The following is an 18,952-nucleotide window of genomic DNA, read 5'->3' on the forward strand; positions in this document are numbered from 1 at the left end:
TATTTTGCATTATAAAAAAACATATGACCTGCTTAAAATGACTAGTTTTATTTTTCATTATTAAAAAAAAATATATGACCTGCTTAAAATGACTAGTTTTATTTGTACATTAATAAAAATCAATGAAATGCTTAAAATGACTGGTTTCATTAATTTTTTCAATAAAAATACACGATTTGCTTAAAATGACCGGTTTTATTTTACAATAATAAAAAATGATTTTGTTAAAACGCCTGGTTTTATTTACTTATTTTTTTTAAATTAAAATACACGATTTGCTTAAAATGACTAATTTTATTATTAGTAAAACAATAACATAAAATACATGATTTGCTTAAAATGACTGGTTTTATTTTACAATAATACAAATACATGATTTGCTTGAAATGACTGGTTTTATTTGTTGTACTAAAATACATAAACCTGCTTAAAATGACCTGTTTTATTTGTTGTTAATAAAAATGCATGGCTTGCTTAAAATGACTGGTTTTATTTTACAATAATACAAACACATGATTTGCTTAAAATTACTGGTTTTATTATTTTTTAAATAATATTGTATCTTTTTTTTTGGTAATAAAAATACATGACATGCTTAAAAAAAGATTTTTTTTTTTTTTGCATTAATAAAAATACATGTTTTTAAATTACCAGTTTTATTTTTGGTTAATAAAAATAAACTACCTGCTTAAAATGATCACTTTTATTTTTCATTATCAAAAATAAATTACATACTTCAAATTATGTATTTTATTCTTGGGTAATAAACATTAATTACAGGCTTAGGGTTACTAGTTTAATTTCATCTTGATACAAATATATTTTCCCTGATTTTGTATTCAACTAGATTAATTCAAACTCTCACTTATCTAATCCTTATTTTTTACATGAATTAACTATAAACAAGAGGAAGGCAATTAACTGTATTCAGTCACTGTATTTCATGCTTAACATGTAATATCTACAAGTAGTGTACAGTAAGTATTCAGTCACTGAGTTGCATTCCAAGGACTTGAAGCTGGTTATCTTATTACAGTTGACATGAAGTTCCCAGCATTAGAGACATTCCTGACGTGACTCCATCTACTCCCACAGAATAGAAGGACTAGCACCAAATAAAGAGTAGCATGAGAAAAAGAATGCGAGGATGCGACGTTCATCCTGCACCTGCCTGTGTGGCAAAGTTAAGTTAAGTTAAGTACTGCAAACGTACCTCATGACAGAATCCAACTTTTCCGTTTAATCCAAAAGTGAAAGTTGTCCTTGTAGGGCACGTTGTGCGTCTTTTGGTCTTTGTCGGGTAAAAGGATCTGCTCAGTCCCACTTGAGAGTTCTTTATGTAGAGCCGGGATGGCCACGCCTCCTTGACCCCCCTTGACCCCCCTCACACTGCGGCCCTGCTCGCCTCCAATCTGCTGACATCAACACTCACTAACTTTACTCACACCTTACACACACACCTAGAACAACTACACACATGTAGAAACATTACACACATACAGTATATGGAAACAATACACACATTCAGAAAAAATACACACATACAGTATATAGAAACAATACACACACACACACACACACATACAGAAACAATACACACATACAGTATAGAGAAACAATACACACAATCAGAAACAATACACATACAAAATATAGAAACAAAACACACAGTATATAGAAACAATACACACATACAATATATAGAAACAATACACACACAGTATATAAAAACAATACACACACACAGTATATAGAAACAATACACACATACAGTATGCAGAAACAGTGCACACAATCAGAAACAATACACACATACAGAAACAATACACATATATATAGAAACAATACACACATGAAGAAACAATACACACATACAGAAACAATACACACATACAGTATATAGAAACAATACACACATAAAATATAGAAACAGTACACACAATCAAAAACAAAACACACATGTAGAAACAATACACACATTCAGAAACAATACACATATATACAAACAATACACACATGTAGAAACAATACACACATACAGAAACAACACACACATACAGAAACAACACACACATACAGAAACAATACACACATGTAGAAACAATGCACACAATCAGAAACAATACACACATACAGAAACAATACACACATACAGTATATAGAAACAATGCACACACAGTATATAGAAACAATACACACATACAGTATATAGAAACAATACACACAATCAGAAACAATACACACAGAGTATATAGAAACAGTACACACAATCAGAAACAATACACATATATATATATATAAACAATACATACATGTAGAAACAATACACACATACCTAAACAATACACACATACAGTATATAGAAACAATACACACATATAAAATATAGAAACAGTACACACAATCAGAAACAATACACACATGTAGAAACAATACACACATGTAGAAACAATACACATATATACAAACAATACACACATGTAGAAACAATACACACATACAGAAACAATACACACATACAGAAACAACACACACATACAGAAACAACACACACATTCAGAAACAATACACACATGTAGAAACAATACACACAATCAGAAACAATACACACATACAGAAACAATACACACATACAGTATATAGAAACAATGCACACACAGTATATAGAAACAGTACACACATACAGTATATAGAAACAATACACACATACAGTATATAGAAACAATACACACATACAGAAACATTACACACATACAGTATATAGAAACAATGCACACACAGTATATAGAAACAGTACACACATACAGTATATAGAAACAATACACACATACAGTATATAGAAACAATACACACATACAGTATATAGAAACAATACACACAATCAGAAACAATACACACAGAGTATATAGAAACAATACACAATCAGAAACAATACACATATATATATATAGAAACAATACACACATGTAGAAACAATACACACATACCTAAACAATACACACATACAGTATATAGAAACAATACACACATATAAAATATAGAAACAGTACACACAATCAGAAACAATACACACATGTAGAAACAATACACACATGTAGAAACAATACACATATATACAAACAATACACACATGTAGAAACAATACACACATACAGAAACAATACACACATACAGAAACAACACACACATACAGAAACAACACACACATTCAGAAACAATACACACATGTAGAAACAATACACACAGTCAGAAACAATACACACATACAGAAACAATACACACATACAGTATATAGAAACAATGCACACACAGTATATAGAAACAGTACACACATACAGTATATAGAAACAATACACACATACAGTATATAGAAACAATACACACATACAGAAACATTACACACATACAGTATATAGAAACAATGCACACACAGTATATAGAAACAGTACACACATACAGTATATAGAAACAATACACACATACAGTATATAGAAACAATACACACATACAGTATATAGAAACAATACACACAATCAGAAACAATACACACAGAGTATATAGAAACAATACACAATCAGAAACAATACACATATATATATATAGAAACAATACACACATGTAGAAACAATACACACATACCTAAACAATACACACATACAGTATATAGAAACAATACACACATATAAAATATAGAAACAGTACACACAATCAGAAACAATACACACATGTAGAAACAATACACACATGTAGAAACAATACACACATACAGAAACAATACACACATACAGAAACAACACACACATACAGAAACAACACACACATACAGAAACAATACACACATGTAGAAACAATACACACAATCAGAAACAATACACACACAGTATATAGAAACAATGCACACACAGTATATAGAAACAGTACACACATACAGTATATAGAAACAATACACACATACAGTATATAGAAACAATACACACAATCAGAAACAATACACACATACAGTATATAGAAACAATACACAATCAGAAACAATACACATACATATAGAAACAATACACACATGTAGAAACAATACACACATACCTAAACAATACACACATACAGAATATAGAAACAATACACACATACCTAAACAATACACACATACAGTATATAGAAACAATACACACATATAAAATATAGAAACAGTACACACAATCAGAAACAATACACACATGTAGAAACAATACACACATGTAGAAACAATACACACATGCAGAAACAATACACACATGTAGAAACAATACACACATGTAGAAACAATACACACATGCAGAAACAATACACACATACAGTATATAGAAACAATACACACATAAAATATAGAAACAGTACACACAATCAGAAACAATACACACATGTAGAAACAATACACACATGTAGAAACAATACACACATGCAGAAACAATACACACATGTAGAAACAATACACGCATGTGGAAACAATACACACATACAGTATATAGAAACAATACACACATAAAATATAGAAACAGTACACACAATCAGAAACAATACACACATACAGAAACAATACACGCATACAGAAACAATACACACATACAGAAACAATACACACATACAGAAACAATACACACATACAGAAACAATACACACATGTAGAAACAATACACACATACAGAAACAATACACACATACAGAAACAATACACACATGTAGAAACAATAAACACATACAGAAACAATACACACATACAGAAACAATACACACATGTAGAAACAATACACACATACAGAAACAATACACACATGTGGAAACAATACACACATACGGAAACAATACACACATACAGAAACAATACACACGTCACAGCCAGGGCGCACCTCAGTGCGCATTCATCTGTGCGCTTCGCTGGACCTCCAAAAGCGTGCCAGGTGCGCACCACTCCGGCTGCAGCAAGCAGCAGCATTCAATCTACAGCAATCAACGCACCTGTCGCTGATGAGAAGACCTGCCTTCTTAAACCAGCGCAACCTGCAATCCTGTGCCAGAACGTAGCTACCTCTTCCTGTACAGTAAGTCGAAATTCTACAAGCTATGTGCACACTCTCTCTCTGTGTTTGTCCTCCTCTGTGTTGATTGGTCTCGTGTCCCCCTTGTCGTCTTCCAGCAGCCTACCTCCGTTCCCGCGTTACGAGCTGTGTGTCTCTTCTCCCTGTCTTCACCTCTGGTTCTCTGGCTGCCCCTTTTGGATCTCAACCTCCCGTCTGGACACGGACTTGGACGCCTCTCTATTGCCCCTGACTTCCTGCCTGCCCACGGACCTCCGCGCGAGCCTTGCCCCTCTTTGGACTTCCGCTCAACACTACTGGTAACACTCAACATTTAATTCTCACACATAGTCGCACACCATACACATGTTTGGGTTAGTTCATAATACACACACATGTATAAACAATACACACGTACAGAAACAATACACACACCTGTATAAACAATACACACATGTAGAAACAACACACACAGAAACAATACACAGATACAGAAACAATACACACACACACACATATAAACAACACTAACATGTAGAAAAACACAGTATATAGAAACAATACACACATGTAGAAACAATACACACATGTAGAAACAATACACACATGTATAAACAATACACACGTACAGAAACAACACAGCATATAAAAACAATACACACGTACAGAAACAAAACACAGATACAGAAACAATACACACATGTATAAACAATACACACATGTAGAAACAACACAGATTATATAGAAACGATACACACATGTAGAAACAACACACATATAGAAACAATACACACATGTAGAAACAATGCACACACACATGTAGAAACAATACACTCATGTAGAAACAATACACACACACACATATATATATACACACACACACACATACAGAAACAACACAGTATATAGAAACAATACACACATACAAAAACAATACACACATGTATAAACAATACACACTTACGTATAAACAATACACACATGTAGAAACAACACAGTATACAGAAACAATACACACATGTAGAAAGAATGCACACATGTATAAACAATACACACACCTATAAACAATACACACATGTATAAACAATACACACATACAGAAACACACAGTTTATAGAAACAATACACACATACAGAAACAATACACACATACAGAAACAATACACACATACAGAAACAATACACACACATGTATAAACAATACACACACGTATAAACAATACACACAAACAGAAACAATACACGCACACAAGTATAAACAATACACATACAGAAACAAGACACACATACATGTATAAACAATACACACATGTAGAAACAAGAAATACACACATGTAGAAACAATACACACGTGTAGAAACAAGAAACACACACAAGTATAAACAATACACACATGTATAAACAATACACACATACAGAAACAATACACGCACACAAGTATAAAAAATACACACATACAGAAACAAGACACACATGAATGTATAAACAATACACACATGTTGAAACAAGAAATACACACATGTAGAAACAATACACACATGTACAAATACACACATGTAGAAACAAGAAATACACACATGTAGAAACAATACACACATGTACAAACAATACACACATGTAGAAACAAGAAATACCCACAAGTATAAACAATACACACATGTAGAAACAAGACACACATACATGTATAAACAATACACACATGTAGAAACAATACACACACACATGTATAAACAATACACACATGTATAAACAAGAACCACAGACAAGTATAAACAATACACACATGTAGAAACAATACACACACATGTATAAACAATACACACACATGTAGAAACAATACACACACATGTATAAACAATACACACACATGTATAAACAATACAGACATGTAGAAACAAGAAACACACACATGTATAAACAATACACACATGTAGAAACAAGAAATACACACATGTATAAACAATACACACATGTAGAAACAAGAAACACACACATGTATAGACAATACACACATGTAGGAACAAGAAACACACACATGTATAAACAATACACACATGTAGGAACAAGAAACACACATGTATAAACAATACACACATGTAGGAACAAGAAACACACACATATATAAACAATACACACATGTAGAAACAAGAAACACACACAAGTATGAACAATACACACATGTAGAAACAAGACACACAAGTGGGAACATCCCAAAAAGCAACATTGTGTGTTATGTGTGCTCCCACTGAGGGGTCAAACGTGGATTTAGTGGAAACAGCGACGACTACTGAATAGCCCACAGCTCCATCTGGTGGCCATCTAACGTGTGGTCAAGGAACAAGAACGCTTCTGGAAACTTCTAATACTGTATGTACCCATCCATCCATCCATTTTCTACCGCTTGTCCCTTTCGGGGTCGCGGGGGGTGCTGGAGCCTATCTCAGCTGCATTGGGGTGGAAGGCGGGGTACACCCTGGACAAGTCACCACTTCATCACAGATAGACAACATTCACAGCCGGAGGGAACCCACTCAGTCACGGGGAGAAGATGCGAACTCCACACAGCGAAGGATCCAACCCAGGACTTCGTGTTGTGAGGCACATGTAGTCGACATCAGGGAGTCTAAAGTTTTTACACTAAAAAATTGAAAACATGCAGGCGACATTTTGATATTTTTAATTTTCCAAAAATACAAAATATAAATTTTTTTGCCCAGCTTTTAGGTCTCCCCTCAAGTTTGGTCCTTCGTCAAATGTTATTTTAAAAAAGGTCACTTTTTTTTTTTAAACATATTTTTTATAAATGTCTAGATCAACTTCAGGTCTATCTGTCGATATAAAAATGTTTTGTTTTTTGTTTTTTAATACTTTTTATGCTTTTTTCGTCAAAACCCTGATCTTTTTGTAGAGAAAACATAAAATATGCAATAATTTCTTCCAGAAAATGTTCATAATGGAATAATTGATGTGAAGTCATTGGAATTTTAAATAAGTCAATAATTCATAGCAACATTGATTTTAATTATTATTTTCGAAGAATTACAGTTTAAAAAAAATAAAAAATAAAAATCACGAAAGTTCTTAAAGATCAAAAGGCCTGAATTTTTTTACACTGAAATTTTAAACAATGAATTTTAAACAATGATTTTTTTAACAATAATATTTTACGTACTGAATTTTTTTATACACTGAATTTTTCATAGAAATAATTTTAAAACTCAGAATTTTAAACACTGAATTTTTTAATAATAATTTTTTAAATACTGAATTTTTTATATATACTGATTTTTTCATACAAAGAATTTTAAAACTCAGAATTTGAAACACTGAATTTTTTATCAATGTCTTTTTACAAACTGAATTTTTATACGCTGAATTTTTCAAGAATTAATTATAAACACTACATTTTTTATCAATTAATTTTTACATCCTGAATTTTTTATACACTGAATTTTTTTTATAAATAAAGACTTATAATCGTGGAATAAATCATAAGTGTTGAAAGTATAGAAAAAAGATGTATGACTTATTTTTTAACACTTTTTTGAGTGTTTTTGCATTCCCAATAATTTTAGTGTGATTTTTTTTATGAATTATTGACATACTGTATATAGGGCTACAATTACAATATTGCACTTAGAATTTTATTTTTAGGAAAAATATTGCATGTTTTGTGTTTTTGACATCATAAAGTAAGTTTTCTTGGACAAAAAAGAAAAAGAAAAAAATATAAAAAACTATAATCGTCAAATAAATCATAAGTTTAGAGATTTAAGTGTTGAAAGTAAAGTAAATAAATAAATGTATGACTTATTTTGAACACTTTTATGAGTGAGTCCCTTTCTGATACCCAATAATTTTAGCGTGATTTTATTTATTTTTTTCAAACTAATTACTCAAAAATTAATAATGCATCAAAATCAATGTTATGAATTATTGACCAATGTAGGGCTACAATTACTTCACATCAAATATTACACTTTAAAATATTGTTTTTGAAAAAATATTGCATGTTTTGGATTTTTGACATTAAAAAACTAAGTTTTCTTGCACAAAAAGGAAACAAAACAAAAAAACAACATACAAATATACATAAAGACGTATTATCATCGAATAAATCACAAGTGTTGCAAGTATAGAAAAAAAAATGTCTGACTTATTTTTTTATACACTGAATTTTAACTCGGAATTTTTATACACTGAAATTTTATGCACTGAATTTTTAAAGTATGAATTATAAACACCGAATGTTTTAACAATTAATTTTTACATACTGAATTTTTTTATACACTGAATTTTAAAACTCGGAATTTTAAAACAATTAATTTTTAAACAATGAATTTTAAAACAATGTATTTTAAAACACTGAATTTTTATACACTGAATTTTTTATACACTGAATTTTAAACACTGAATTTTTAAACAATGAAATTTAAAACACTGAAATTTGAACACGCTGGATTTTATAGACTGAATTTTTTATACACTGAAATTTAAAGCACTGAATTTTAAACACTACATTTTACCATGCTGTATTTTATAGACTTATTTTTTTATAGATTTAATTTTTAAACAATTAATTTTTACATACTGAATTTTTATACACTGAATTTTAAAAACAATGAATTTTTAAACACTGAATTTTAAACACTAAATTTTAACATGCTGTGTTTTATAGACTTAATTTTTTATACACTGAATTTATAAACAATGAATTTTTACATACTGAATATTTTATACACTGAATTTTAAAACACTGCATTTTTTACACTAATTTTTGTATACACTGAATTTTAAAACAATCAATTTTAAAACACTGAATTTTTTAACACTAAATTTTATACACTAAATTTGACATGCTGAATTTTTTTAGAGACTTCCTGCGACAGCCAAGTGACAAAATAAAACTCAAGTCAAAGGAAGTAGTTTGTCAACAAAGGTGACTTTTAAGCAAGACTTGGCGCCATTGTTTCCTTTATTTTCAATTATAACAAAATCCCCGGCATGTGTTCTTTGACACTTACTGTAGGGCCACCGAAGTGGCAGCAGCTGCTGTGTAGCCGCTAATCAATAATTGGGGCACAGCAGGGGGTAATTTAGGAGGAGGGGGGAGGGGTCCACATATGTTGTTTGGGACAAAAGAAAGCATCAAAGCCACCAAAAATTACAATAAAAAGGCTAAAGTTGTTTAGGTTTTGTTGATGTTATTGTTGAAAATATTGCGTATTTTGTGTTTTTAAAATACAAAAATGGCAAAAAGAACAACAAAAAATCCCATATATGAAAAAATATAGATTTGAAGTTGATTTAGGGACTTAACAGTTGAAAGTAAAAACTCTAACACTTTTATAAGTGGGACCTTTTTGGATCCCCAATCATTTTAGTGTAATTTTTTATTAAAACTGTCATTGTTCAAAAATAATAATGCATCAAAATCAATGTTATGAATTATTGACATATATATATATATATATATATATATATATATATATATATATATATATATACACACAATTACAATTTTCCACTGACATTTTTTTTTTAGTAAAGATAATGCATGTTCTGTGTTTTTGACATAAAAAAATAAGTTTTCTTGGACAAAAAAGAAAATATATATATATATAAACGTATAATCGTTGAATAAATCATACGCTTAGAGACTTAAGTGTTGAAAGTAAAGTAAATAAATAAATGTATGACTTATTTTGAACACTTTTATGAGTGGAACCCTTTTGGATCCCCAATCATTTTAGCCTGATTTTTTTTTTCCTTCAAACTAATTACTCAAAAAATAATAATGCATCAAAATCAATGTTATGAATTATTGACCTATGTAGGGCTACAATTACTTCACATCAAATATTTAACTTTGATATATTGTTTTTTTTTAAATATTTCATGTTTTGGGTTTTTGACATTAAAAAACGAAGTTTTCTTGCACAAAAAGGAAACAAAACAAAAAACAACATACAAATATATAAATAAAGACTTATAATCGTCGAATAAATCATAAGTGTTGAAAGTATAGAAAAAAGATGTATGACTTATTTTTTAACACTTTTTTGAGTGTTTTTGCATTCCCAATAATTTTAGTGTGATTTTTTTTTTTTTTTAACTAATTGCTCAAAAAATAATAACTAATCAAAATCAATGTTATGAATTATTGACATACTGTATATAGGGCTACAATTACAATATTGCACTTAGAATTTTATTTTTAGGAAAAATATTGCATGTTTTGTGTTTTTGACATCAAAAAGTAAGTTTTCTTGGACAAAAAAGAAAAAGAAAAAAATATAAAAAACTATAATCGTCAAATAAATCATAAGTTTAGAGATTTAAGTGTTGAAAGTAAAGTAAATAAATAAATGTATGACTTATTTTGAACACTTTTATGAGCGAGGCCCTTTCTGATACCCAATAATTTTAGCGTGATTTTATTAAATTTTTTCAAACTAATTACTCAAAAATGAATAATGCATCAAAATCAATGTTATGAATTATTGACCAATGTAGGGCTACAATTACTTCACATCAAATATTCCACTTTAAAATATTGTTTTTGAAAAAATATTGCATGTTTTGGATTTTTGACATTAAAAAACTAAGTTTTCTTGCACAAAAAGGAAACAAAACAAAAAAACAACATACAAATATACATAAAGACTTACTATCATCGAATAAATCACAAGTGTTGCAAGTATAGAAAAAAATAAATGTATGACTTATTTTTAACACTTATGAGTGTTTTTGCATTCCCAATAATTTTAGTGTGATTTTTTTTTTTTAACTAATTGCTCAAAAAATAATAATGAATCAAAATCAATGTTATGAATTATTGACATATTTAAGGCTACAATTACAATATTCCACTTGGAATTTTTTTTTAGGAAAAATATCGCATGTTTCGTGTTTTTGACATCAAAAAGTAAGTTTTCTTGGACAAAAAAAAGAAAAATACATAAAAAACTATAATCGTCAAATAAATCATAAGTTTAGAGACTTAAGTGTTGAAAGTAAAGAAAATAAATAAATGTAAGACTTATTTTTAACACTTGTATGAGTGGGGCCATTTTTGCAGCCCCAATAATTTTAGTGTTATTTGTTTTTTAAACTAATTGCTCAAAAAATAATAACGCATCAAAATCAATGTTGTGAATTATTGACCTGTTTAAGGCTTTATTACTTCACATCATATATTACACTTTGAAATGTTTTTTTTAGGAAATATATTGCATGTTTTGGATTTTTGACATTAAAAAACTAAGTTTTCTTGCATAAAAAGGAACATTAAAAAATATATAAAGACTAATAATCGTCAAATAAATCATAAGTTTAGAGACTTAAGTGTTGAAAGTAAAGAAAAAAAAATGTCTGGCTTATTTTTAATACTTTTATGAGTGGGTCCCTTTTGGATCCCCAATCATTTTAGCGTAATCTTTTTAAAAACTGTCATTGTTCAAAAATAATAATGCATCAAAATTAATGTTATGAATTGACATATATAGGGCTACAATTACAATATTCCACTTGGAATTTATATATATACATACATATATATATATATATATATATAGTCATTCTGGGCACCAAGGACCAAAAAATAAATAAATCAATAAATAAATAAAATAAAAATCTATGTATTGGTTTTGAAATAGAAAGATATGAAAATGGCCCCAGCAGGTTTTCATTTTTCAGCGCGCGGCTCTTAGTGGAAAAAGTCTGGACACGCCCGTATTCGATGGTGTGGCTGTCCCTAATGAAGTGTCCTCCTGAAGGGTGCTTTCAACTGCACGCCAAGGGCCCGTAAAAATGTGCGTCACACGTCTGGCCGTCACGCATGGAGAATGACAGCCACTGTTTCACTGATTGCGCAAGAGTCCACCATGACGAGGTTTGGGGCGGGTAAGGATCCGACAAGGATGGCGCCCCCCCCCCCACCCTCTAATCAAGACTTGAGTCATCAGCCGGCTGAAAAGAAGTGTTGTAAGAGTATTACTGTACACGCACACGCTGACACTGACTCACACACGAATGACACTGCAATCAGGTCTTTTGGTCATTTCCAGGAAATGAGAGGCACAGAAGAAGAAGGCGAAGAAGAAGAAGAAGAAGAAGAAGGCGAAGAAGAAGAAGAAGGCGAAGAAGGCAAAGGCGAAGGCGAAAAAGAAGGCGAAGAAGAAGAAGGCGAAGAAGAAGAAGAAGGCGAAGAAGAAGGCGAAGAAGAAGGCGAAGAAGAAGAAGGCAAAGGCGAAGGCGAAAAAGAAGGCGAAGAAGAAGGCGAAGGCGAAGAAGAAGAAGGCGAAGAAGAAGAAGAAGGCAAAGAAGAAGAAGAAGGCGAAGAAGAAGGCGAAGAAGAAGAAGAAGGCGAAGAAGAAGAAGGCAAAGGCGAAGGCGAAAAAGAAGGCGAAGAAGAAGAAGGCGAAGGCGAAGAAGAAGGCGAAGGCGGAGAAGAAGAAGGCGAAGAAGAAGAATAAGGCGAAGAAGAAGAAGAAGGCAAAGAATAAGAAGGCGAAGAAGAAGGCGAAGAAGAAAAAGACGTAGAAGAAGAAGGAGGCAAAGAAGAAGGAGGTGAAGAAGAAGAAGGCAAAGAAGAAGAAGGAGGCGAAGAAGAAGAAGGAGGCGAAGAAGAAGAAGAAGGCAAAGAAGAGAAGGCAAAGAAGAAAAAGGTGAAGAAGAAGGCGAAGAAAGCGAAGAAGAAGAAGGTGAAGAAGAAGGAGAAGGCGAAGAAGAAGGCAAAGAAGAAGGCGAAGAAGAAGGCGAAGAAGGCGAAGAAGAAGAAGGCGAAGAAGGCGAAAAAGAAGGCGAAGGCAAAGAAGAAGAAGAAGGCGAAGGCGAAGAAGAAGAAGAAGGCGAAGAAGAAGAAGAAGGCGAAGAAGAAGAAGGAGGCGAAGAAGAAGAAGGCAAAGAAGAAGAAGGCGAAGAAGAAGAAGAAGGCGAAGAAGAAGAAGGCGAAGAAAGCGAAGAAGAAGGCGAAGAAGAAGAAGGTGAAGAAGGCGAAGAAGAAGAAGGCGAAGGCGGCAAAGAAGAAGGCAAAGAAGGCGAAAAAGAAGGCGAAGAAGAAGAAGGCGAAGAAGAAGAAGGCGAAGAAGAAGAAGAAGGAGGCGAAGAAGAAGAAGAAGGAGGCGAAGAAGAAGGCGAAGAAGAAGAAGGCGAAGAAAGCGAAGAAGAAGGCGAAGAAGAAGAAGGTGAAGAAGGCGAAGAAGAAGAAGGCAAAGAAGAAGGCGAAGAAGAAGAAGGCGAAGGCGGCAAAGAAGAAGGCAAAGAAGGCGAAAAAGAAGGCGAAGAAGAAGAAGGCGAAGAAGAAGAAGGCGAAGAAGAAGAAGGAGGCGAAGAAGAAGAAGAAGGAGGCGAAGAAGAAGGAGAAGGCGAAGAAGAAGTCTGTGTGTAAAAATAATATCTGTTAACCCATATTCTGATTTGTTTGTGTATATAAAATATCTGTATGTCTGTTATATGATTTGTTTGTGTGTAATGAAAATATCTGTTCATCCGTAGTATGATTTGTCTTAATGTAAAAATATATATATATCTGTATGTCCATATTATGAGTTGTCTGTGTGTAAAAAAGCCTATCCCAGCTGCACTTGGCCGCAAGGCAGGGTACACCTGGACAAGTCACTTATATTATTATTACTATTATTATTATTATTGGTCCTTGTATTGGCAGTGCAGTCGCTGCTTGTTCCAAGGACATTGTGAGCGTCAAAATAAGAACAACACGTTTCTTTCACCAGGAAGAAAAAAACAAACTGTTACGACTTTTGACTGTTAATGGAAAGCACAGACGTTTGGGAAACATGCACCTTTTTTTTTTAACGGGCAAATTCCAGGACTTTTCAGGTGAATTTTTAAAGCTTTTTCAGCTCAAAAAGTAAGTAAGTTTTTCTGAACAATCTAATCTAACACAATTGTGTGGAACCAGTTGACAAATAAATATAAATTAAATTTTTCTTTTAAAAAGTCTAAGTATTTTCCGGACTATAGAGCGCACCGGGATATAGGCCGCACCCCCTACATTTTAAAATAAAAAAATATTTTCCATATATTAGCTGCACCGGACTATTAACCACAGATAATTACTTTGTGAAATGAGTAAGATTTTGTAAATGTTTATTTACATACCTTAATTGTGTCCAAAATGTGTCTGTAACACAGCAGTAAAACGGCTGATCAAGCAAAACAGAAGTCATCATCATGGACCCACTAGCTGCGGAAGCTAGCTCTCCAATCAGCTAAACAGACTCAATAACTCCACCGTGACGTCTTGGGGAATTTACTGAGGAATTTGTGAAACTGAAACAATACAAAAATAATGCCTTTGTAAGTTAATAACACTAACACAGACACTCGTAAAAGTGTTAGTGTATTAGCTAACGGCCTCTAGCGTCTTTACATTACAATAGCACGTACAATTATGCATGAAAACACTCCCACAGACATCACTAATGGGACGGTTTAGTAAGTAAGAATTGTTTTAGTTATTTTGTAAAACTTACAAATGTTGCTTGGAGTGATGAATGAAGAGTCCATACGAGTAAAAGGACATTGCAGCACCTGCAGTGAGCAGATTTGTCCAAAAGATGGCGCCATATCACATACAATAAAACACCCTTGCTAGTTTTTGTTCTTTTTATAAAATTATTTTTTATTATTGCCGTCAGCGAAGAAGAATCTATAAATTAGCCGCGCCATCTTTTAAGCCGCAGGGTACCAAGTGTAGGGAAAAAGTAGCGGCTTATAGTCTGAACTTTACGGGAAAAAATATTTTTTTAAATAACATTTTATGTAATTATTTTACTCTTAATGCACAATTTTTGATTATTAGTGAAGTGAAGTGAATTATATTTATATAGCGCTTTTCTCTAGTGACTCAAAGCGCTTTACATATTTTACAAAACTTAAAAATTACATTTTAGGGGTGTGAGTCTTTGGGCATCTAACTATTCCATCCCATTCCGATTTCTGACGATTTCATTAAATGAGGGCCTAGAAAACGTATTTAAAAAAAAAAAAAAAATCTATATTAAAAAAAGAAAAAAGAAAAAAAAGGTTTTTAAAACTAAAAACAAACTTTTAACTCGATTTTTGGAAAGTTATGAATCAATTTAGAATTGGGATGAATAAGAATCGTGATTTGGATGTGAATCAATTTTTTGTGCACCCCTAGTACATATTTTGACATATTGAATATTTTAGTTTATTATTAATTCAAAAAAGCTATTTGTTTAACTCCTCCAGACATTATTTTGATCGTTTTTTTCCTACAACTAAATAATTATATCGTTTAAATTCAATGTGGAAATGGTCTTATTGGGCACATACTGTGTATGATTTGTCTATGAATGAATACGATTACAGCAAGTCCTACACTTCTTACATGTTTGGAGGACAGAATTTATCTGATGGACCAAAAAAAAAAAGGATTTTTGTGATATTTTCTTTGACTTTTGGTTCATTTCTGTCACGTTGGATTCGATTGTGCAAGCAAAAAGTTTCACAATCATTCATGCTGACATTACACGTAGCCACAAAATGTTAATTTAAATTCCACCTTGGTCAGCAAAGTTGTGTCCCGTCATTAATGACAAACCGGCGACATATTGTGGCGTTGCAAAAGATGACACATTAAACCGGAACGATGTTAACGTTTACCAAAGCGATGCGTGTCTTCTTGTAAGCTCGCTACTTCCTGCTTTGGGATTTTATATTAAATGGTTCCATCGTCATTCATGTGTCAAAAGGAGAAAAAAAATAATTCTCATTTAAGTAAAAAACATGACTTTGTTAGCTTGCAGGCTACATCCTAGTTGATGAAAAATATGTCAAACTTAGCAGAGGGAACATTTACACTGTGACACAAACAGATAAGAATCCTGCATTAGTCTGGGGCAGAGGGAACACTTACACTGTGACACAAAAAGATAAGATTCCTGCATTAGTCTGGGGCAGGGGGAACACTTACACTGTGACACACACAGATAAGATTCCTGCATTAGTCTGGGGCAGAGGGAACACTTACACTGTGACACACATGTATAAAATTAATGTGTGTGTGTGTGTGTGTGTGTGTAGATACACACACACACATACGTATACATATACACATTCACATGTACACGCATGTATACATATATAACACATTTACACACAAATCTATACATACATTTAAACGTACACACACACAAAATACATATATATATATGCACACACACACACACACACACACACACATATACACGCGCATATATACACACATACACATAATATATACACACACACGTATATATATATATATATATATATATATATATATATATATATATATATATATATATATATATCAGAGGTGGGACCAAGTCATTGTTTTGCAAGTCACAAGTAAGTCTCAAGTCTTTGCCCTCAAGTCCGAGTCAAGTCCCGAGTCAAGACAGGCAAGCCCCGAGTCAAGTCCAAAGTCAAGACTGGAAAGTCTCAAGTCAAGTCCTAAGTCCTGCATTTTGAGTTTCGAGTCCTTTCAAGTCCTTTTAACCACAGACTAATATATTAACACAGATTGTGTATGCTTTTCAAACGCTGTATTTATTTATTAAAACAAGTGCATTTTAAATTGCAGGAAAGAAAATTGTGCTGACATTGCACTTTATAATAGCACTATTAACCAGTCATTTTAAACATTAACTCATTCCTTTACAGAACAAACACATTAAAAAATAAAGTGCAAATGTACTTATTTGTACAAAAGTGTTAACATTGAAAAAACATGACATATACGTGAACATAACAAAAAAGTTGTACTTTTTATATGTCAGGGCCCTATGCTGCATTGCATTTGCAAAATACCAAATTAGCCAAGAGTCTGTCAGTCATTTGTGCACGATGGGGGCGTAGTATTTATTTTACCTTTATTTTACTATTTTTGTCTTTTTTTAGGTGGCTAAAATACGCGGTGCTGCTGACCGCCGTCTAACGTTACGTGTGATATGTTGACTAACGTAACCCTGCTTAAAAAAAATCACTGAACAAAAAGTATGAATAAGGTAGTGAACTGCAACAGATTCCCGTGTTTGCAATAACGTTATAACGTTAGCAGTGAGTTTACAGCCTCACTGATTTAACTACACAGCAAATAAAAGTCACGTTACTTAGCCAATAAACGTTATCTTACATTCAAAACTTACCGTTCTTTGTGCAACTTCAAATGCCGGACGAAGTTGGAAGTTGTTGCCTCTCCATCAGTAATTTTCGAACCGCATGTGTTGCATACTGCAAACCGTTTTGTGTTGACCACCTCGTAATTTTTATACCCAAACAAAATTATTTTAGGTATCATTTTTTGTTCACTGGCGTGTGGTTTGGACATGTCTTCTTCGTTGGTTGTCCTGCAATTTGATTGGATGAATGCTGTGTGATGAAAACAAAGTAGATCTAATTTGATTGGCTGTTGTACTGAGACCACACCAGCTGACACACGCAACGCTGATAGACAAGTACACAATGAAAAATACGGAGCGCTCCCGAATAACTTTTTCATCTTTGGGTTTTGGGGAAAGTAGCAAGTCATGTCAAGTCATGTCAATTCAAAAGGCTCAAGTCCAAGTGAAGTCACAAGTCATTGATGTTAAAGTCTAAGTCGAGTTGCAAGTCTTTTTACATTTTGTCAAGTCGAGTCTAAAGTCATCAAATTCATGACTCGAGTCTGACTCGAGTCCAAGTCATGTGACTCGAGTCCACACCTCTGATATATACACACATACATATATACATACATATATATACACATATACACATATACATACATACACATACATACACACACACATACATATACATACATACACATACACACATACATACATACATACATACACACATACATATATACATACATAAGCACGCAA

General features: G+C 32.4%; 1 protein-coding gene across 3 annotated transcripts in view; it reads right to left on the bottom strand.

Annotated features, from left to right (window-relative positions):
• tinagl1 (tubulointerstitial nephritis antigen-like 1) overlaps positions 1–18,952 on the bottom strand; it is a 98,225-nt gene that overhangs the window by 75,718 nt on the left and 3,555 nt on the right. The window contains exon 1 of one of the 3 annotated variants that reach the window (XM_061931591.1): positions 15,177–15,277. The exons of 1 other annotated variant lie outside the window; for it this stretch is intronic. In XM_061931591.1, the coding sequence (XP_061787575.1) occupies positions 15,177–15,250 (74 nt within the window). In that variant the 5' untranslated portion in view covers positions 15,251–15,277. Of the gene's footprint in view, positions 1–1,213; positions 1,355–15,176; positions 15,278–18,952 lie in introns of those variants that run through there. One more of the 3 variants, XM_061931592.1, reaches the window with a different exon arrangement.

The sequence above is a fragment of the Nerophis lumbriciformis genome, linkage group LG37 (assembly GCF_033978685.3).
Source record: "Nerophis lumbriciformis linkage group LG37, RoL_Nlum_v2.1, whole genome shotgun sequence".
Lineage (NCBI taxonomy): Eukaryota > Metazoa > Chordata > Actinopteri > Syngnathiformes > Syngnathidae > Nerophis > Nerophis lumbriciformis.